Consider the following 22,997-nt stretch of genomic DNA (forward strand, 5'->3'; position numbering starts at 1 on the left):
GCAGGACCAGGGCCAGAAAGACCCCCACCTGCCGGTAAGGAAAGCGGTTTTAGCGGCTATATGACAAATGTCTAGAGAGATGGAGGCTGACTTACAATTCAATTCACAGAGATTTTCAGCAAGAGTCAGGAGAAGGTGAGTGTGGAGTAGGGTGATCAGTTTGCCTGGGACTGAGGAGTTTCTGAGCATGTGGAGCTTTAAATGCTGAAACCAGGATAGCCCCAGGCAAATTGAGATGACTTGTCACCCTGAGGGGAGCAGCCGGCCTGGCCTGAGGGCACCTGCTGGAGACAGGTGGACGAGAAAGCTGGCTGAGAACATGGGGCCCCACCTGCAAACTTTAAACTTGAACCACAAAGGCAGGGTGAGTGGCAATTTAGTTGTGACTCTAGTAGCCTAAACTATTGTCTAATGAGTGCCAGGTCCTGGAGGAAGAAATGCAAGGGATAAAAATACAAGGCCCCCAGGCTTCCCTGGTGGTGCAGTGGTTGAGAGTCTGCCTGCTGATGCGGGGGACACGGGTTCGAGCCCTGGTCTGGGAGGATCCCACATGCCGCGGAGCAACTGGGCCCGTGAGCCACAACTACTGAGCCTGCGCGTCTGGAGCCTGTGCTCCGCAACAAGAGAGGCCGCGACAGTGAGAGGCCCGCGCACCACGATGAAGAGTGGCCCCCGCTCGCCGCAACTGGAGAAAGCCCTCGCACAGAAATGAAGACCCAACACAGCCAAAAATAAATAAATAATAATTAAAAAAAAATACAAGGCCCCCAAATCCAGAGGAAAAATTAAATATGCGCTTAATCCTACATGAAACCGTGAGTGATAGCTCCTCTAAAGGACAAACAAAATAGCAGAGGAGAGAGAGATGCTAGCCAGATGCAGACTGAGGGAAGAAGTGGGAAGAAGAATCCGAGCTGGGGTTTGAAGACTGGATTGGTTTGAAGGGAGGTGGTGAGGAAGGGTGAAGGACATCCTGAGGGAGAGGACACATGCAGAAGTTAAGTACACAGCATGTTCTGTAACTTGTGGGGCTGGGCATCGGACAACAGCATGAAGATGCAATGTGCATGGCAGCTGGCATATGAGCTTATATGAGATCCCTGGGCCTGGACTTTATTCTGAGACTGGAGAAATCCATCAAAGATTTTCAGAACAAGAAAACGACAGAGATCAGAGCTAGACAATCAACAAAGGGTTGTTCTTAACCATTTGCAGGGAAGGGGAGTGCATAACCCGCTTAGGTATTACTTACTGCATCTCATAACCTTTACCAGCAGGAAGTTCTCTCTAATGTCTAACACAAAGCTCTCTTCTGTGACTCTGATGCTTCCTGTGCTTTGTGAATCTCTATGTCAAACCGAGAGTTCCACAGGGTTCAAAGGAGACACTACTCAAGAGAACGCAAGGGAAAATGATATTTTACTCTGGGACTTGAAGGTTTAACCAAATACTGGGACTTTATTCCAAGAACCATCCAGGAGAAGAAACACAACTTACACAAGACGATTCCTTATGAGGAAAAAAAATTCCTGTGCTAGAAATGTACTCAAGGAAGAGAAGAAGGGAGAGGAGGAAAGGGGAGGAGAGGAGAAAGAAGAAGGGAAGGATGAGGAGGCAAAAGAGTAGAAAGAGGAAGAAGAGAAGGCAGATGAGGAAGAGGAAAGGGAGGTGTACTGAGTTAAACTACACCCTTCCCCACCAAAGATATCCAAGTCCTAGATCCCAGTACCAGTGAATGTGACTTTATTTGGAAAGAGGGTCTCAGCAGATGTAATTAACTTAAGGATCTCAAGATGTGATCATCCTGGATTTAGGGTGGGCCCCGAATCCAATGACTGGTGTATTTATAAGTGAAAGGAGAGGGAGGTTTGATGCACAGAGGCAAAGGGCGAAGGCCATACAGAGGCAGAGATGGACGTTATGCCTCCACAAGCCAAGGGACACCAGGACCCCACCAGAAGCTGGAAGAAGCAAGGAGGGATTGTTCCCCAGAGCCTTCAGAGGGCACTTGGCCCTGCTGACACCATTTCTGACCTCTGGGCTCCAGAAGTTGTGAGAGAATAAATTCCTGTTGTTTTAAGCCACGCAGTGTGTGGTCATCTGTTACAGCAGCTGCTGCAGGAAACTAATGCACTTGGGGGTCCCCTGTGTGAGTGCGTGTTGGGAGACGGTGGAGAGATACCAGTGTACCAACCTAGAGAAGCTTCTGGTCTGATGGCTTTCTGTACCCTGGGAAGCTCCAACTGATGAAGGAAATCTGAGACTGCTAGGCCATACAGGACATAGTCGTAAATAATAGTAGAGACATGCAGATAACGTGGAAACAAAGTCAACTACAATTGAAACTTGGAGTCCAAATGCCACTGACAGCCTAAGAAAGCCTGAGGCCTGGCTCCTCCGCGGGGCTGTCCTTGGCCTCAGTGACAGGAAGCGGCAACACGTGCCCTGGACATTTGTTGTCAGGCTCAGGCCAGGGCCTCGGACGCATGCTTCCCACTGTTTCTATGGAGGAGCAGCTTTTGTTTCCTGAACCAAAGCCTCAGGATCATAAATAACCCATAGTAAACCCACTGGGGGGTTGTAGGCACGAATTATTTGTAAACGCCATGAAAGGCCCCTGGCCTAGAAGGTCCTGCACCCAGAGTGCATTACGTGCACGGTTCCTATTCTCCCCAGGCCCTTCCCCAGCCCTATAATCAGCCTATTGTACTTAGAAGGATTTGGGGCTCAAGCAAGTAGCCCCAAATGGGGACATTTACCCTCCAGAAAGTACACATGTAGATGAATAACAACGGATCACCACATGGCACATGACAGGGTTTCTGAGCTTACAGATGTCAGGTGAATCTTTACCTCTAATGCAAAGGAAGAAAAAAATACTTCCCTGGCCAAGCAAAGCGGACCCGACAACACCAGCTGGTGAAGGAACAAGATGCTTGGGGTGATTGGATCCAGGGAATGGTTGGTGGATTATCCAGCTCTCTCCTCCCTGGCTGCTTCCTTTAGGACTAGTATTTGACAGGAGGAAATGCTGCGTGTGTGCACGTGAGTACACACATACACACCCACACACCCACACACACACACACACGGCAACAGCAACACTGCTGGCAGACAGCCCGGTCCATGGGGAAGCCTGCAAACCTCTAGCCGTGGATGTGAGAAGGGCTCGCATGCCCACGTGCAGACGGTGCCTGGCTCTGCAGAAGGAGACAGCAGCCAAAGCCCACACGGTGACAGAGAGGCAGCTGCTATGCTCTGGCCGCCTCTGTGTGCCCTGAGCACATGAGCGGTCACCAGCAGTGCGGAGGGGGAGAAGAAGAAGCACAGAGCACCGCGGGTGCTGCCCCTGCACATGGCACGGGACGCAGCTGCGCTGTCAGGTGAGTTGGGCTGGGGGACGTGGAGAAACACTGCTTGAAGTGACTGATTATAGACTCCAAGCAGTTTTGTCACTGGGACCGTAATTAGGAGCACCAGCCAACAAGCCTTGCGCCCAAAGCATCCCTGTTCATGTTCTAACCTGAGAGGAACGTCAGAGTGGAATTAGGAGGTGCTGAAACGCAAAGCCCAGGATGAAAAGCCTGGCAGCCTCTCAGCTGCCTCGACATGCAGTGACACAAACAGTGAAACAAAGCCGCTCTGCTGCTGGATTCATCTGGCCTTGAGGCAGAAGGGTTGAGAAAATTGAATTTGGAACGCTGGCTCTGCCCTGGGTTTTTCTTCCAGCCCAGCTCACAGTTCGGGGTTAGCAAAGGCATCTGCCTCCCTGTGCGAAATTTCAGCTGTGCACAGCAAGGCCCAGGTTCCCCTCTTCAATAAATAATGCCTGCCAAATCCGCTCATCCCCTGCAACTCTCCAGTCACAGGTATCCTTTGCCTTTATTTCTCTCTCCCCTTTCTTTCCCTTAGCCCAATTCTTTCCCCACACCTTCACTGTCCTAGAGTAAAAGAAAGCGGCTTCCACTCAGAGCAAGTTTTCTGAGTCCTCCCCAGAGCCAAGTGAAAACCAGAGAGGATGTCAGAGAAAGCAGCACCCTTCACACCCCACCCCCACCCCGAGCCTTACATAATCATTTCATCATCTCTTTTATGAAATCGAGTTCAAATTCCTATGGCAAAATTCCTCCAAGTGCTTGAGAATGGGACTTCAGGGAAGGAAATGTCACCAGTTTACTGCATGGCCTGCTGCTAGCTAGAGCCCTGAGTAGTGTACTTTGTCAGGATTTTCAGTATTGTTTTAATTGAGATACAATTGACAAGTACCATTCTATTAGTTTCAGGTGTACAGCATAATGATTCAATATTTGTATATATTGTGAAATGATCATCACAAGTCCAATTAACATCGGTCGCCAAGGATTTTAAGTGATCTATGCCAATTCCTAACTCTGCAGGTGTTCTCTTCGTTTTCCATGTCATTCTCCCACCCGCTGCCATCTGCCATAGGATTTGTCCCAGGCCTGGGGAAGTCCTCTCCCTGTTTCAGTTACTGGGACCAGCTTCTCTTCTCCATGCATCCAGTTGGTTACAGAGGTCCAACACGGTTAGATGCATTATCACACCTCACCAACAGGAGGCACCAAATGTATGACGTGCTCCAGCTGGAGGAGTGCAGGATTTTCCCTGCGATAATACAAACAAGTACCCTCTTTTAAAAATTCATACTCTGTGAACCAGAAGCTATTTCATGTCTGGTTTATGCACTTGCGAGGAGTGTGCTGGGAAATGCAGCAGAACGCAGGAGCTGTCTGCAAATTGATCTCCGAGGAAAAAGGCACCATTCTCGCATGCTGCCTGTAGCAAGGGGCTTCTTAAAAATTAAATCTGTTCTGGAAAATACGCAGGCTCTTGCTATTACAGGCAGCCCAGGGACAGTCAGGTGGATGTAAAAGCCTGGAAAGTAAAAACGTTTGAGGAGCTGCTGGGTCCCTACAACACTGCTGGGTACAGAAGAGATAGCAAGCTCACTCTGGCCCCCGGAGAGCATCATATCCTAGCCCACTTCTCCTTGGGGTCTCTAGACACCTCTAGGAAAGGAGAATCCTGAAGCTGCCCTAGCCTGTAAGTCTGGGACAAATGCCCTTTTGAAGTCTTCAAGCAACCTCTTCATAGGTAAAACCAGGTGGGGTTTCAGAAAAAAAGAAAAAAAAGAAATAAAGTTGAGGGGTGAGGAGACTGGCTAGTGGTTCCCTCAGCAGGCCCTCTCTTCTCGGATTCTTACTGATTAGATTCACTATTTTCCCGTCATCCATGCAAAGACAAGTTCCTGATTAAGTATCAGCCATTTAACCAGCCATCTCTGTGTGCTGCCCACCATGAGGCATGAAACCAAGCAGGACCCTGTGGGGCTCCTGGGCAAGGAAGCCCTTCTGTGTCCCCCGTTTCTTGTTTGTAGGGTATAGACTCCAGCCTCCACGACCTTCCCTGAGTCCCAAAGGGCAGATTCGAACAGTTGCTAATCAGGGAAGGGAGGGTATGCAGAGACAAGGGGGGAGGAGCCAAGAAACAATAGTGCAGCCTTGGCGCAGGGTCCTGGTTCTCCCTCAAGGGATACACATAACAATATCTTTGAGCTCTTCTACAGAACTAAAACCCCCAACAAATGGAAGATGTCAGCATTCTTCATTCCAGAGAAGACCAACTGAGGCCAGATTAAAAGGATCAGAGAAGCTCATCAAGAGATTACCTGAGGCCAGATTAAAGGAGTGCAGGCCCTACACATACTCTGATCTTATCCGCAACCCCACCCTTGAACCATCTATAAAACTCCTCACCAGATCCTCCCGGGTTGGGACAAACAAATTTTCAGGGCACAAGCCCGCTGTGCCCCCTTTGCCTGGCAAAGCTATAAAGCTCTTCTTTTCTACTTCACCCAAAACTCTGTCTCTGAGAATTGATTCAGCACCAGTGCAGAAAGGCTGAGTGTTTGGCATCAGGCATGGGGCATACCCTCCATGGGGCATAGAGTTGCCTTCCATAAGACACAAGTGTACCCCCATAGGACTGGATTTCTCTCCCAGTCAGGTAAATTCCCACCTCCCCTCCATCAAGATCCAGCTCAAAGTTACCCCCTCAAAGCCTTTGCTAACTACTCCTGGGCTAGAAAGGGCTTAGACTCATGATTCTCATATGCCCACTCTGACGTTAAGGCCTTTCCCCAGCCCTGGCTGTGTTCCGGGCCCCAGCGTGACTCTTCAGCCTGCCCAGCTGCAAATCTCCAGTCCAGCTGGCCACCCAATTGAGAGCTGAAGGTCATTCCTCTGGCCTTTCATAATGGTCTGGGACAAACTGCAGCTCTGGATATTCCTGCCACAGACCATCACAAGGATTTTATGCTACCTCCATGGTGCCAGAGCTGAGTGCCAAAGAGAACTTGTCAGGAGGATCACTCTGCCTCCGATTTTCTGGTTTCTACTCCATCGTTAGATTATGTGACTCACCTGGATCCCCCTCCCCGTTCTCTGAACAAACAGCAAACATTCAAATGCCATCAGTCATCTAGCCCTGGGGTGCCTTCCAGGAGGCCCAGATGCCCTTAGGCCACAGCTCTCTAATGGAATTACATAGGAGACAGGCAGGGCGTGCTGCAGCCTCCAAAGCCCTGTGTGGCTGACGGGCTCCTCAGGGGAACTGAGGGCACAGGGACCAGGGCTGCTATCCCTGGATCTGGGACGTGGGGTCCACATTAGAGGAGGGGCACAAAAGCAAGAGTACAGTCTTGGTGATTGCCAGATCTGGGCTCAAATTCTAGCTCCAATTAGCTTACTGGATCTGGGGCAAATTATTTAACCTAATTGGGCCTCAGGTTGCTCTGCACAGAAATGAGATAATAATGCATATAAAGGTTTTAGCGTGTACTTGGCTGGGAAACACTCAGTATATGAGGGTGATTGTTATTATTTTATGCTGGCATCAGTGGTACCTACAGAGGCTGAGAGATCTCTATACCCAGGGCCTGGGGAAGAAAAAGTGGGAAAGGGATGGTGTGGGATATATGGGCAAAGATTAGGAGGGAGAAAGGAGAGGTGTCTCTACAGATACCATCTTACAGTCAAGGCTTCAAAAATCTATAACAAGAGAAAGGCACATGGCCAATAAGTTGATGGACCTGTATGTTCATTTGTTGGTTGGTTGGTTGGTCGGCAAGTCCATTCATTCATTCACTCATTCATTCATTCAACTATTGAATGCTTACTTTGTACTAAGCTCTAAGAGAATTGATCAGGACAGAGGCGAGTCAGGCAGACATGGCTCAGCCCTCAAGGAGCTTCTATATAGCAAGAAAGACACACAGAGTTAATGGGAAGTATAGCGAGAGCTACCAGTGCTTATTGGATCAAAAGGACACAGGGCCTCACCTATACCAGAGAGACTGAAGAGAAGCTATATGGAGTCCTGGCCTGACTATGGATTTACTCTAGAAGTTTAAGTTAAGTAAGGGCAGGACAAGACCATTAAACGACACTGGTAACAAGTAAATTACACCCAACAAAGTTTGCAGTGAGAAGCACCAAAACTGGGTAGCTCCGTGACACACATACTAGAAACCATCTACATGGGCATCTGGGCTGGGATAGATTTGCGTGTGAGCTCCTGATGCATCCCAAGCTCCCTTGGAGGGGTTGAACTAACACTTGATTCCTTTATTCTAACATCTTAGAAGGTAGTTATCATTATGACAGGCAGCCTAGGTTCAAATCCTGACTTTCCACTAACTAAGAGCAGGGGCTGGAATAAAAACCTCCATGACTCACTGGCAAAATTTATAAGAATGAGCTCATAGCCAAAGAGAAAACTTTTAAGAGTAGGAAGAGCATTTAAATGGGAACAAGGAAGCTCAGACACATGGCAGATGAGGTAGGAACATGAAATCTGACTGAGCCAATAAAATAACCAGAAAGTAACTTGCAAGGAGGGCCTTTGAGGCCAGGGAGAAAACATGTCTCAGAAGCCTTCTATTAGCGCATGTGCAGCCAGATGCTCTTGGATAACGTAAGGCTGGCTGCCCTCTAGAAAACGATGGGCTACTGAGCGCTTGTGGGGAGGTGAGGGAAAGCTGAGTTCAGGAGGCTGTTCAGAAAGCAGGGAGACTCGGCCAGCAACCTCTGCTGGGGATTTACCGAGGACCCAGTGAGGGACACTCCCACTGCTGAGTATCTTTGGCTTCTTGATGTTTCACGGACAAGACCTGTCCATTCGACAGGTCACTGACCATTTGAGCCAGAAGAGAGATTAAAGATCATCTAGTTCCTGTTTCCCAAAGATGTTCTGCAAAACACTAGCTCTGATGGATGCTATGAAGTGTATTAAAATAGATAATAGATACTTATTGGTATAATACAAAAAAGTGTTCAGGGGCCAAATAAATGTGAGAAATGTTGGGCTAAACATCTGAGACTTCGGGACGCCAACCTGCTCACCTGGGGACTGAGCCCATGGTCTGAGACTCATTAGCACCACCCTATTTATTATGAGTCATCCACACACTTCTAAGAAAATATTAGGAAGGTACATCACTCTCCAAAGGACTGCATTGGCGTGGCGGTCCTCTAAGGTAGACCGGATCCTTTCTAACTTGTGGTAAACACACTGTGTCCCAGGACGTCAAGGATGATAAGAGTTCAGATAAATTACAGCGTCCCTCCCCCACCACTGCTTCCACGTTGGGCTCTTCCAGTCCCTCCATCTATTCTGTCCCAGGAGGAAATCGGATCTGTGATGATGAGTCCAACAGCACCATTCTTTACCAAACCTCCCTGATGAATCACCTGGTCCTCTGGTGCTACTTGGGGGGCCCAGGCACAGATCTTGGAATCATCTGTCTGGGAGATTTCCAGGTGTTACAGTTTAGCCCCTACTCCCCTTTTAAAACTTGTAGCACCTGACAGGGTCTCTGAATTCCCAGAAAAGCTAAGCTCATCAATAACAATAACGATAGCAACACATACATTGAGAACTTGCTTCATCAGAGCACTTTTCTAAGGTACTATTACCACTCCTATATTATCAATGAGTGAATTGGGGCCCAGAGAGGTTAGGTAACTGGCCCAAGGTCACTAAAAGGAGAGCCAGGATTTGAAGTATTTCAAGTATTCTTGACTTGCCTCCATATGATTATTCTATGAGCCAAACTATTACAGCCCCTGCTCTCCTTCTTTGCTCTGCTGCCTCCATTCCTACCGATAATGGAAGAGAACTAACCCAGCTGTGTACCTACTACCTGTAAGGCACTGTGCCTGGCACTTGTTCACCCTTCCACAGCTACCCAGTGGGGTAGACAGGATGAATCCACAGAAGAGCAATAGTTGTACTTGTTCAAATTCCGCCCGCCCCCCTGCTGCCCACACCTCCCCAGCTAACAAGTGGCTGAGCCCAGATGTGAAGATCTTCCTTTAAAGCCTATACTTATTGCAGAACTTTATTGCTACTTTGGAAATGGCTGGATATAGCCTGACCACCTGCAGTTTAAGCAGAGTTATACATAATGAAGCATGGAGCCCTTTCATTATCTCCCACCCCCGGGATCATGATGGGGTTCTGCTATATGCTTTTTGGGGTACTAGGGAGGATCCCCGAAAATCCATGGAAGGCCTCCCAGGTCCCTAACATCACTTCTGATCCTCTTGATGAAAAAAGAACTTGGCTTTGGTTTATATTTTGTTGTCCTGAAAGAATTATGGTCTTATCACTCACATCATCTGTCCCCTTCCCACCCTTAATTCCAACACCCTGATTTTAAAATAATCTTTATAGCTTGACAGTTTAATAGATGATTTTAATTCTACAGAAGCCCTCACTGTGGAAGAATGACAAGGAAAATATGGGCTGTGTAGAGATCATTTTGAAAACTTAGTTCTTCAGTGAGGAAGGGGATGTATTTCTAAGCACCTGGCTCTGTGGTGCTTTCTTTCCATCTTACCAACCTTTCAGAAGAATTTGTTCAGGGAGAAAACTGAAAGGCTTTCCAATGCCACTTATACACAGAGCTCTCTCCAAGCCTCCAATGCTTTGACCTCCTCTTCGCCAGAATAAAATGCCCTTTTGTTAAAGTGGGCTAGAAATGTACATATAGTATTCAAGACAATTCACTATGGCAACCTCAGTTTTAGAAAACTGGTGCTTTGAAACCACCAGTAACTACAGTCCCAACTCCCTCCCAAACTCACTACGTTGGGGCCTTATCAAGCTAAGAAAAATCCATCCTGGAACAAATTACTATATGCAAACATGATGCAAAACATACTTAAAAACATAAAAATACTGGCTTTAAAAATAAAGCGCCCTACACAAAGAATGAGCTCCACCCTACTAATTACCTATATGCCAATTATCCCATGCACTGACTGCTGCTAATTACCTAACTGCTTGTCTGCAATACATCATTTAATTGAGGTGTGCTTCCTCTACTGTCCTAACAATGAGCAGGAGAACCGATCTCCTCGCCAGCACCTGGGAAGTGAGACCTCTTCCCCGGTCGTAAGGAGAGTAGAGCCCAGGCGAAACACTGATTCAAGAAAGGGTCTGGTTATAAACAAAGAGGGGCAAAGCATGAACTCAGAACATCCTGGACTGAAGATGGAAGGTGAGGATGGGTGGCAGGGAAGAGAGGGAATAAATATGTAGCGAGTGGTTCCTATAGGCACTATGCCAACTTTTTTTGTTTTAATGCATATGATCTTCTCAATAAACCTAGTTAGGAGGGACTTTTATTAGACCCTTTTCACAGATGAGGAAACTGAGGCTTAGAACAGTTCAGTAACTTGCACAAGGGCACACAGCTAGTCAGGAGTCACACCAGGGTTCAAAACCAGGTCCTTAACTCCAAAGCGGGTGCTCTTTTTAGTAAGTCACTAACATCATGGCCAAGCTGACCTGCTGGGCCATGCCTCCCCAGCACACCCACCAATGGTGTAGCTGTCACTTTGACAGGAAAACCTCTCATGTCTCGCAACCTGGGATACGACTGGGATTTACTGTACAACAAAGTATCCTCCAAGTGTCCTGAAGGATAGCAAAGGCCATTGGAGATATTGTGGAGACAATCTGTGCCACCCCTGAAAAGTCAACAGACTGGGAGAAAGCAGAAGCTGAAGAATGCCAACATGGGAAAAGCTGAGAGCCACACTTAACCAAGGCCCACCACAGGATGCAATGCTGCTTATCAGGAAGGTGGGGGCAGATGCCGGTTTGGGATCTACCCCTTAGGAGCTGGGTGGCCTTGGAAAAGTGATTCCCTTCTCCATGGGGTCCTAGTTTATCCTTCTGAGAAGTGGGGTTGGTACTGTAATGTCATGAGGTTGTTCTGAGGATTTAATAAGCTGACATAAAACATATACTGACATTGTGACATATCTGGAGTTGGTAATAATGTTACTATTAATAGTGCACAAAGCTCCGATTGCCTGTAAGAAAATGCCCGGAGAGCCTGACATCCTAGGAAGCTGAGGGTCTGAGATGAGGAAGGTCCCACTTCCCCTTTTTTTCATGAACAACTACACGCCACCTCCTCCGAAGAAAGGAGGATGCCTTACTTTCCTCTTGGCAAAATACTGATGCCCTGGTGACTGACCTAACAGGTCAGAACAACCTCATTTTTCCCTCCTTGAATGGAACTAACCAAAAGAGTGGGTGTGCGCCGACCTCGCCACTGACAGGAGCTAAAGGGACAGTGAGGCCAGAGAAGCTGGCCCCTCCTTTGCGCAAGACATGCAGAGAACCCTGGGATAACATCCACCCCACAGAACATTCTGCAGAGCAAGTGCCCTGCCATTCTGCAGAGCGAGTACCGTGTATACACAAAGGCAGAAGCGTAAGATAAGAAAGAAGGGAGTGTCAAGTGGATGAAACAAAATAATAACAACTCACAGTTTAATTGAGCACATACTATGTTCTAGAACCTGTGTGTAGGAGCTTTGCAAATATTATCTTATTTAATCCTCATAATGATCTTACAAGTAGGCCTTTCCATCAGCCCCATTTTACAGATGGGGAAGCATTTAGAGCTTGCAGAGGCACTAAGTGGCAGAGCAGGATGCAGACTGAAGTCTCACCTGGCTCAGAGCCCACAGACAGGGAAAACCAAAGGTCAAAATGCTCGATTGGCCTTCAGGTTCTGCCTCCTTCATCCTTGCCTGTGACCTCAGGTGTCTGTGGAGGAAGGTAACAGGTCCTCCATGAGCTGGGTCCCAAGAGCAGTGCCAAGGGCTGGGTGGTGCTCATACACATGGGTTCAGGGATAAGGGGGTGAGACTTGGAATACAGAGGCCAGGGTCAGCCATGAAGCTCTGAGAAGCAGGAGGAGGCCTGGTCAGTGAGTCATTTCTGGCTCCGGTTCTTTCTTCACTATGACCTTTCTATAAAATGTCATATTTGTGAAATGAGGGTGGTGGTGAAATGGAGGAGAGAGTGGATGTACATTGAGGCCCCTTCCAGCACAGAGTTCTCGCTGTGCACTGGAGGACATCTACAGGACCGAACGACTCCCCAAACAGATGTCAAAGGCACTGCGTTCTCAGGAATCTTTGCAAATAACACACTCGATTTTGCCAAGATAGAAACAGCCGCAAGAATACACTTCATTTGGCCAGAAAAAAATAGCTACAAGAATGATTCATGCATGTAATGTTCTCATCTTCTATGCCCTATGTAACTAGGCATTAATTCGCAGAAGGACAAAATGAGAGACTACAATGAATATACCAAAATGCCTCTTTTTTTTTCTCTCTTTATATAAAGGATCTCACTAAAATTCTCTCGGATCCATATCAGACTCATAGGCACTTGAGATTGGAAGGACATATGAAGATCAACTGATCTGACTCTCCATTGGATGGCTAAGTCCCCTCCACAGTGTCTCTGAGGGGTCTCCAGGGGATGCCTAAATACCTCCAGGACAAGAAACCAGATACCTATTGAGTTCAATGGGCAGCTCCGATCTTTTCCGAGGTCTTTCTTATACTGTCTACAGCTTTGGTTCCACCTCTGCACCTTGTGGCCACACAGACTATGCCAAATGCTCCTCCACACAGCCCTTCACAAACGTGGTCCCCGAGTCTTCTCTTCTGCAGAGCTGTCAATCATTCTGCACTTACAAAAACAATCTGGCCGCTGACACACTGTTGTTTTTGTTGTTGTCCTTGTTTTTCTAAGACAGATTTACTTGATCCACAATTTTTCCAAGATGATTAGTCCTCCAAATAACCCAAACTGTGCATTTTTTCCAACCTATATTATCAGCAACACTGAAAGCTGATCATAATCAACTTGCTTTCATAAAAAGAAGGAATCCATCAAAAAATAGACTTTAAGAGAATCCACTTGGCTAAAACTATCACCAGCAAGCATTCCATGTTCTCAGATAAACAAGGGAGAACTATGAATGCACATTTCTCCTCCACTACCCATTCCCCACTGGAATTTAAACAACAAGCTTTCCAATCACAGAACCATAAAAATCATCAATCATCTGGCCACAACCTCACATCTTATCATGTGGATACTGAGGCCCAGAGATCCCATCTCTTTCTCCATGCCATCCCCGGATGTTTTTATAATTCCCCGTGCTGGGTTAGGCACTGGGGATACCAAACCCTTGCCCTCCCAGGTCTCTGAGCAGGGACTCACAAGGCAGTGCAATTCAAGGAATGTAAAATAGGTAGAAGCACATTGTTGGGGTAACCCAATGACAGGCGTTTGGAACTTTGTACAAAAAACTTGGAAGGCAAAAGGCTGTTTCCTTTCTCTGTGCCTTTACTCAAGCTGCTCCTCCAAGTGCAACCCTCCTCTTTGTCTGGCAAACTGATCCTTTAAGACTCAGCTCAGGTATCACCACCCCCACCAATACTTCCTCCCTGACTCCCCCCTTTATCTGCCCTTCTCCTTTATGATCCCGTAACAAACACCTTGTACAAATCACACTCATTGCACTTAGCATCGTGTACCACACTTAGCCTTCCCGTGTGGATTGTCTCCATTAGACTTGAGCTTCCTGAAGCTAGGGAACTGAGTTTTACTCAGTTTTACACGTCTAGTCTGGTTCAGTTGGCATGCACAGGATTTGGTGAACAAATAAACATTTCAGCAGACTCTTAACGGTTAACAGGAATTTGTCACACACGGAAGAAGAGAAAAGAATTCCAGGTCAGGAAGCCCATGTAGCGACACAGTGCTCTGAAAGGGTGTGGCATGTCTGCAGAGCTGTGTGGGTCATTCTCCTGGTGGGCGTGGTAGGCGTGGGAAGAGTGCTGGGGTTGGAGCTCAGGGGTTAAGTTTGGGCCAGATGTGAAAAACCACATAAGCCGTGCTGAAGTTTGCAGACATTATCCTGTAGTTAGGGTGGGGGCAAAAAGTCTTTACGGTGGGGAGTAACGTCATCCCATTAGTCTTTAAGGTCACATAAGTGGCCAAGGAAGAAGCACCGCATTGAGGAGAGACACAGGGAAGGAGGGTGTGTTTGGAGCCTATTGCTTGCTCCAGGACAGGGGGAGACTCAGTATCAGGGGCGCCGTGGTCCAAGAGCTCAGGAAGAGCCCTGAGGGGGGGATGCAAAGTGTGGACTCAGGCTTGAGAGCATCGGTGGAACCAGCAGGATCTGATGAGTAAACTGAGGCGTGGGAGACAGGGAAGAAGCATCAGTGTTGACGGCAGTGTTTCTAACCTGGAACCCCGGGGCGAGACAGACAATGTTAATAGAGACAGGGACCACGAGAAGAGGAACAGTTTGGTGGGGGGGCAGATCGTGAGGTCATTTCTGGAAAGATTCCTATGACAATCCTCCCAGATGATGTCTATAGGTTGAGAGCTACTTCTTAACTAAAGGACATAAATGAAATGCAAGAAAATCAGTCATGAAAACCTCAAGAGTACTAGACATATTTTAATCCTCGCAGAGACAGACGGAGCAATTCTGATGATTTGAGGGTGAAAGAAACAAGCTCAGATGAGAAATCTTCTGGTTCTTAAAACTACAAATCATTTCTCAGTCCGTTAAATTGACAGTTGTATACAAAATATTCTCTAGGCAATCAGATTCCATCTCTTTCTTATTTTCTGGACTCAACTGAATCATTTTCATATCTTTAAAAAAAATTATTATTACCAGCTGGCTAATAGCCTCACACCATTTGGTGGGTCCTAGTCGCCAGGGAGAATTCAGTTTATATTAATTAAGTGGTCCTACTCAGCCATTTTATTGACTAACAACCTCATTTTTTACTCATCTTTTCAAAATGCTAGAAGGTCAGGATTTTACTGAGGAAAAGCCCTCAGACACACTCATGAACAAATCCCTTCTGCACCAAAATCAATCCACCTTTTAATCTAGCAACATCCTTTTCTCTCTCATTTCATAGCAAAAGCTCCGAAGAGCAAGCAACAAACAGAACCTCTACAGAACCAATTGCTCCATTTAAATAAACAGCAAAAGGACTTTCCTGGCCCACGTGGTTATCCTAAGTGTACAGAGACTGCTCTTGGTAGAAAAGAAACTGAAACTGCCAGCTCACCCTCTTCCTCAAGTTGTAGGTGAGAATGAGGTTCCGGGAGAAGGAGTGGGAGAAGGCTGTGTAGAATTCCAGCACTTTCTGCAGGGCGTCCCGCTTGATCACATGCAGGTCACAGTAGGTCAAGGCCCTGACGTTGGCACAGGACTGGGCAAGGGTGGCTTCCTTCCAGAACACGTCTCCAAACACATCTCCCTTCCCTGAGGAGAGAAAACGGTGATGAGGAAAGTATCAGTAGGAGGTGTCTGGCCATCGGGGCTGGCTTCCCACTGTCTCCCAGAGTTGCTGTCCATTTGGCATTCCATGGCTTGGGCTCAGAAAAGGCAAAAATGGTTTTAATTTGGACCTTAGCAACATGCAATTTAAGAAACTTTAAAATACCATAGAATATATGTCAAAGTTCAACCAATAACTTTCGGTTCATTTGTGACCTCCTGAACACCCTATCCAAAATGGGAACCCCGTGTTATACTTTATCACCCATGGTTTTCCGAAGCATCAATCATAGTCTGCAATTATATTATTTACTTGTTTTTTGTCTGTCTCCCAACATGAGCATTCCTGTGTCTCAACTGTCCACTAACACACAGTGTCTGGCACACAGTAGGAGTTCTCGCAATATCTGCCAGCAAAAAAGCAGTGAGGAAGGAAGGCGAATTGTGGGTCTACGTTAGTGGGACTGAGAGGTGCACACTAGGCTGTGATGGGGAGAGTGTGGACTCTTCGTCAGAAGCTGAAGAACAGGGGGTGTCTCCCCCGTTTAGGATGACCTACATGGAAGGAGTCAGGCAAGAGTGGAGTTCCTCTTCTCTCACACTCTGTCCATTGCCCTGAGGTTTATGTTTGTGTGGTGCCTCATTCCTCACCCTCTCTCCCATACCTCCTTCCATGTTCCTCCCCTTGCCAAATGCCCTCCTGGCGGTATAAAAAGATGGGCCCTATATAAGTGGCATCTCCAGGATCCTCTATACCTAGTATTCCACAAGACTATATTTAACAATATATTTAATAAGTCAATAGAGTACTCATCCCACATAGCCATATTCTGGGTCAAACTTCTATCAATCTCCTCTAAATATCTGTTTTTCACACCTAGGGATATTCTTCCTACCTTTCCCAGAGACCAATGTTTTAACATATGTCCAATGCAAAGCTTAATTCATTCCTGGCACAGCCTCTGGTTATAAATAGCTTGAAATGTTGTTTCTCTTGCTTTTAAATTTTCAGCACAGATAAACACAAATTTGAATCCCCAGGGAGCCAGAGAGGAGTATTTGGGGGGTGTGGTGTGGTGGGGGGAAGGAAACAATGCAACAAGGGTGAAACCCAATCTAACAACTCTCAAGGGAGTTGTCAGCCCATGCATCCAGATCAGCCACACTCTGCAGCTAGAACCCAGGTACCCGCGACTCAGTGTGATTTACAGGGCAACTGTTTTCCTAATTCAAGCTAAGGAGGCAATTAGAGTTTTAAGCATCTGGACAGAACTTGACTTTTTCTCAAACACCAAAAAGTGTCCACTCTAAGTACATAAGGTACTCCACGGGTACAGCCCTCTCTAAGCACCTCCATGACGTGAGCTGAAAAGCAAGTGTACTGGACACATTACTCTATGTGTTTGTGAAATAATGTGTAGTTCTAATTTATGAAGATGGTTTCACCAACTCAATATGAGTAGGATACATGCTTGGGGTAGCATTTAGGTAAATATGCCTTTAAAACTGTGCTATTTAAATTCCCTTACCAGGTGTTTTTCAGCCATCTGTTATATGAGTGGGCTAACGTAGGGCAGGGGCCAGCAGATGGTAATGTTTCTCTCAGTGGGATACCACCTGGCTTCCACAGAGAGAGGTTCATTCAGTGTGTGCTCCCTAGCACGGAGTCCTCACCAAAAAGGCTGGCCAATTCATTCATACATATGGAGCATTCTATAACCCCTCTTTACTGCTCTGCAATGCCTCTCACGCCTTTCATAATTATGTAATCCTATTCTCCTAGAGAATACTCTTTTTCTGACATGCAGTATGGTAAATAGTAAAAAAAAAAATGGACCCTACACATATACTGCAACTTACTTCAAGAGGCAAAGCCTAATTCTCTTTCCTCGAATCTGAACTCACTTTAGTCTCTTGCCTTCACCAATAGAATGTGGCAGAAATGATGTTCCAGGATTTTCAGGCAGGGTCATAAGAAGCCTTGTAGCTTCTGTGTGTGTCTCTTGGAACACTTACTCTCAGGATGCTCCCTCTTGGACCCAACCACCATGTTTTGAGAAGAACAAACCACACAAGAGGTCACATAGAAGTGATCTGGGGACAGCCAGGCTCTGTCAGTCATGTAAGCAAGCCATCTTGGCCATCCAGCCCAGTCGAGCCTTCAGATGACTGTAGCCCCAGCCAATGCTGGACAGCAACCACACATGGCAAGTTCAAGGGAGAACCAGCCAGCTGAGCCAAACAACCCACAGCATTATGAGAAACAATTAATTTCTTAGGCCTCTAAATTTAGGAGCTGTTTGTTAAGCAGAAATAGATAACCAGAACACACAGAATCATGGACTTCTAGGATGAGAGGCCCATGAGAAATTATATAGTGGTTTACCTAATATTCCAGTGGAACACTGAAAATCATCCCAGCTCTGAACTGGCACCCCACTTCCTTCCCTGAAATAACAAGATGAGAAAGAGCTAGAGGTGGCTCTAATGGGCAGGTTCTCCTAAGTGAGCATTTTGCCCATCAGTGAGAAAATGCAGAATTTACAAGTTCTGCAGTCTCCTACTGTGATCAAATGTTGTATAACTAAGGCAGAACTATTGAGAGTAGACCATTGGTAATCTTGCCTAATTCTTATTAAGATTACTTCCTTTAAGCAACTTAAGCTTCCATCAACAGATGACTGAATAAAGAAGATGTGGCGTATGTGTGTATACATGTCACAAACACACAATGGAATATGACTCAGCCATAAAAAAGAATGAAATGTTGCCATTTGAAGCAACAGGGATGGACTTGGAGGGTATTATGCTAAGTGAAATAAGTCAAAGAAAAACGAATACTGTATGATATTACTTACATGTGGAATCTAAAAACAATACAACAAATTAGTGAATAAAACAAAAAAGAAGCAGACCCATAGACACAGAGAACAAACAAGTGGTTACCAGTGTGGGGAGAGGGAAGGGGGGAGGGGGAATATAGGGGTAAGGGAGTAAGAGGTACAAACTATTAGGTATAAGATAAGCTACAAGGACATACTGTACAACATGGGGAATATAGCCAACATTTTCTAATAACTATAAATGGAATATAACCTTTAAAAATTGTGAATCACTATTCTGTATACCCATAACATATAATATTGTATGTCAACTATACTTCAATTTAAAAAGCTATAGAGGATTGGTTCAAGGTGGTGGAGTAGAAGGATGTGCTCTCACTCCCTCGTGTGAGAGCACTGGAATCACAACTAACTGCTGAATAATCATCAACAGGAAGACACTGGAACTCAACAAAAAAGATACCCCACATCCAAAGACAAAGGAGAAGCCACAATGAGATGGTATGAGGGGGGCAATCACAATAAAATCAAATCCCATAAATGCTGGGTGGGTGACTCACAAACTGGAGAACAATTATACCACAGAAGTCTACCCACTGGAGTGAAGGTTCTGAGCCACAAGTGAGGCTTCCCAACCTAGGGTTCTGGCAATGGGCAGTGGAAATCCCAGAGGATCAGACTTTGAAGGCCAGTGGGATTTGATTGCAGGACTCTGACAGGACTGGGGGAAACAGAGACTCCACTATTGGAGGGCACACACAAAGTAGTGTGTGCACCAGGACCCAGGGGAAGGAGCAGTGACCCCATAGGACACTCAGTAAGACCTACCTGCTAGTGTTGGAGGGTCACCTGCAGAGGCGGGGGGTGGCTCTGTCTCACCGTGAGGACAAGGACACTGGCAGCAGATATTCTGGGAAGTACTCCTTGGCGTGAGCCCTCCCAGGATCTGCATTAGCCCCAACAAAGAGCCAGGGTAGGCTCCAGTGTTGGGTCACCTCAGGCCAAACAACCAACAGGGAGGGAACCCAGCCCCACCCATCAGCAGACAAGCAGATTAAAGTTTTACTGAGCTCTGCCCACCAGAGCAACAGCCAGCTCTACTCACCGCCAGTCCCTCCCATCAGGAAACTTGCACAAGCCTCTTAGATAGCCGCATCCACTAGAGGGCAGAAAGCAGAAGCAAGAAGAACTACAATCCTGCAGCCTGTGGAACAAAAACCATATTCACAGAAAGACAGACAAACTGAAAAGGCAGAGGGCTATGTACCAGATGAAGGAACAAGATAAAACCCCAGAAAAACAACTAAATGAAGTGGAGATAGGAAATCTTCCAGAAAAAGAATTCCAAATAATGATAGTGAAGATGATCCAGGACCTCAGAAAAAGAATGGAGGCAAAGATTGAGAAGATGCAAGAAATGTTTAACAAAGTCTTAGAAGAATTAAAGAACAAACACCTAGAAGAATTAAAGAACAAACAAACAGAGATGAACAATAACATAACTGAAATGAAAACTACACTAGAAGGAATCAATACCAGAATAACTGAGGCAGAAGAACGGATAAGTGACCTGGAAGACAGCATGGTGGAATTCACTGCTGCGGAACAGAATAAAGAAAAAAGAATGAAAAGAAATGAAGACGGCCTAAGAGACCTCTGGGACAACATTAAATGCAACAACATTCACATTATAGGGGTCCCAGAAGGAGAAGAGAGAGAGAAAGGACCCGAGAAAATATTTGAAGAGATCAGAGTTGAAAACTTCCCTAACATGGGAAAGGAAAGAGCCACCCAAGTCCAGGAAGTGCAGAGAGTCCCATACAATATAAACCCAAACAGAAACGTGCCGGGACACATAGTAATCAAGCTGGCAAAACTTAAAGACAAAGAAAAATTATGGAAAGCAGCAAGGGAAAATGACAAATAACATACAGGGGAACTCCCATAAGGTTAACAGCTAATTTCTCAGCAGAAACTCTATAAGCCAGAAGGGAGTGGCATGACATATTTAAAGTGATGAAAGGGAAGAATCTACAACCAAGATTACTCTACCTCACAAGGATCTCATTCAGATTCGACGGAGAAATCAAAAGCTTTACAGACAAGCAAAAGCTAAGAGAATTCAGCACCACCAAACCAGCTCTACAACAAATGCTAAAGGAACGTCTCTAAGTGGGAAACACAAGAGAAGAAAAGGACCTACAAAAACAAACCCAAAACAATTAAGAAAATGGTCATAGGAACATACATATCGATAATTACCTTAAACGTGAATGGATTAATTGCTCCAACGAAAAGACACAAGCTCGCTGAATGTATACAAAAACAAGACACATATATATGCTGTCTACAAGAAACCCACTTCAGACCTAGGGACACATACAGACTGAAAGGGAGGGGATGGAAAAAGATATTCCATGCAAATGGAAACCAAAAGAAAACCGGAGTAGCAATACTCATATCAGATAAATAGACTTCAAAATAAAGAATGTTACAAGAGACAAGGAAGGACACTACATAATGATCAAGGGATCAATCCAAGAAGAAGATATAACAATTTTAAATATATATGCACCCAACATAGGGGCACCTCAATACATAAGGCAAATGCTAACAGCCATAAAAGGGGAAATCGACAGTAACACAGTAATAGTGGAGAACTTTAACACTCCAAGTACACCAGTGGATAGATCATCCAGACAGAAAATTAATAAGGAAACACAAGCTTTAAAGGACACAATAGACCAGATAGATTTAATTGATATTTATAGGACATTCCATCCAAAAGCAGCAGATTACACTTTCTTCTCAAGTGCGCATGGAACATTCTCCAGGACAGATCACATCTTGGGTCACAAATCAAGCCTCAGTAAATTTAAGAAAATTGAAATTATATCAAGCATCTTTTCTGACCACAATGCTATGAGAATAGAAATCAATTACAGGGAAAAAAACACAAACACATGGAGGCTAAACAATACGTTACTAAATAAGCAAGAGATCACTGAAGAAATTAAAGAGGAAATCAAAAAATACAATGAAAATATGACGATACAAAACCTATGGGATAAAAAAAAAAAACCTATGGGATGCAGCAAAAGCAGTTCTAAGAGGGAAGTTTATAGCAGTACAAGCCTACCTCAAGAAACAACAAACATCTCAAATAAACAATCTAACTTTACACTTAAAGGAACTAGAGAAAGAAGAACAGACAAAACCCAAAGTTAGTAGAAGGAAAGAAATCATAAAGATCAGAGCAGAAATAAATGAAATAGAAGCAAAGAAAACAATAGTAAAGATCAATAAAACTAAAAGCTGGTTCATTGAGAAGATAAACAAAACTGATAAACCTTTAGCCAGACTCATCAAGAAAAAAAGGGAAAAGACTCAAATCAACAGAATTAGAAATGAAAAAGGAGAAGTTACAACAGACACCAAAGAAATACAAAGCATCCTAAGAGACTATTACAACCAACTCTATGCCAATAAAATGGACAACCCAGAAGAAATGGGCAAATTCTTAGAAAGGTATAACCTTCCAAGACTGAACCAGGAAGAAATAGAAAATATGAACAGACCAATCTCAAGGAATGAAATTGAAACTCTGAGTAAAAATCTTCCAACAAACAAAGGTCCGGGACCAGATGGCTTCACAGGTGAATTCTATCAAACATTTAGAGAAGAGCTAACACCCATCCTTCTCAAACCCTTCCAAAAAATTGCAGAGGAAGGAACACTCCCAAACTCATTCTATGAGGCCACCATCACCCTGATACCAAAACCAGACAAAGATACTACAAAAAAAAGAAAATTACAGGGCTTCCCTGGTGGCACAGTGGTTGAGAATCTGCCTGCTAATGCAGGGGACACCGGTTTGAGCCCTGGTCTGGGAAGATCCCACATGCCGTGGAGCAACTGGGCCCGTGAGCCACAACTACTGAGCCTGCGCGTCTGGAGCCTGTGCCCCGCAACAGGAAGGGCCGCGATAGTGAAAGGCCCGCGCACCGCGATGAAGAATGGCCCCCGCTTGCCGCAACTAGAGAAAGCCCTCGCACGAAATGAAGACCCAACACAGCCAAAAACATAAATAAATAAATAAATAAATAAAGTAGCTATAAAAAAAAAAAGAAAATTACAGACCAATATCACTGATGAATATAGATGCAAAAATCCTCAACAAAATACTAGCAAACAGAACCCAATAACACATTAAAAGGATCATACACCATGAGCAACTAGTTTTTTCCCAGGTATGCAAGGATTCTTCAATATACACAAATCAATCAATGTGATACACCTTATTAACAAATTGAAGAATAAAAACCATATGATCATCTCAATAGATGCAGAAAAAGCTTTCGACAAAATTCAACACAGATTTTTGATAAAAACTCCCCAGAAAGTGGGCATAGTTGGAACCTACCTCAACATAATAA

At 45.4% G+C, this 22,997-nt stretch overlaps 2 protein-coding genes and 1 long non-coding RNA gene across 7 annotated transcripts in view; 2 read left to right on the forward strand and 1 right to left on the reverse strand.

The window, feature by feature from the left end:
• Nucleotides 1-22,997, forward strand: part of HHAT (hedgehog acyltransferase) — a 495,443-nt gene that overhangs the window by 436,653 nt on the left and 35,793 nt on the right. The window lies entirely within an intron of this gene.
• KCNH1 (potassium voltage-gated channel subfamily H member 1) overlaps nt 1-22,997 on the reverse strand; it is a 443,651-nt gene that overhangs the window by 76,524 nt on the left and 344,130 nt on the right. For all 5 annotated transcript variants that reach the window (XM_082399775.1, XM_082399774.1, XM_082399773.1 and 2 more), the window contains one exon: nt 15,507-15,703. In XM_082399775.1, coding sequence (XP_082255901.1) covers nt 15,507-15,703 — 197 coding nt within the window. The remainder of the gene's footprint in view (nt 1-15,506; nt 15,704-22,997) is intronic.
• On the forward strand, nt 473-12,680 carry LOC309632949. Its single transcript, XR_014247167.1, has 2 exons — nt 473-3,383; nt 5,588-12,680. It is a non-coding gene; the product is annotated as an uncharacterized lncRNA (long non-coding RNA).

Source organism: Balaenoptera borealis (genome assembly GCF_965194805.1).
Source record: "Balaenoptera borealis genome assembly, chromosome: 1".
Lineage (NCBI taxonomy): Eukaryota > Metazoa > Chordata > Mammalia > Artiodactyla > Balaenopteridae > Balaenoptera > Balaenoptera borealis.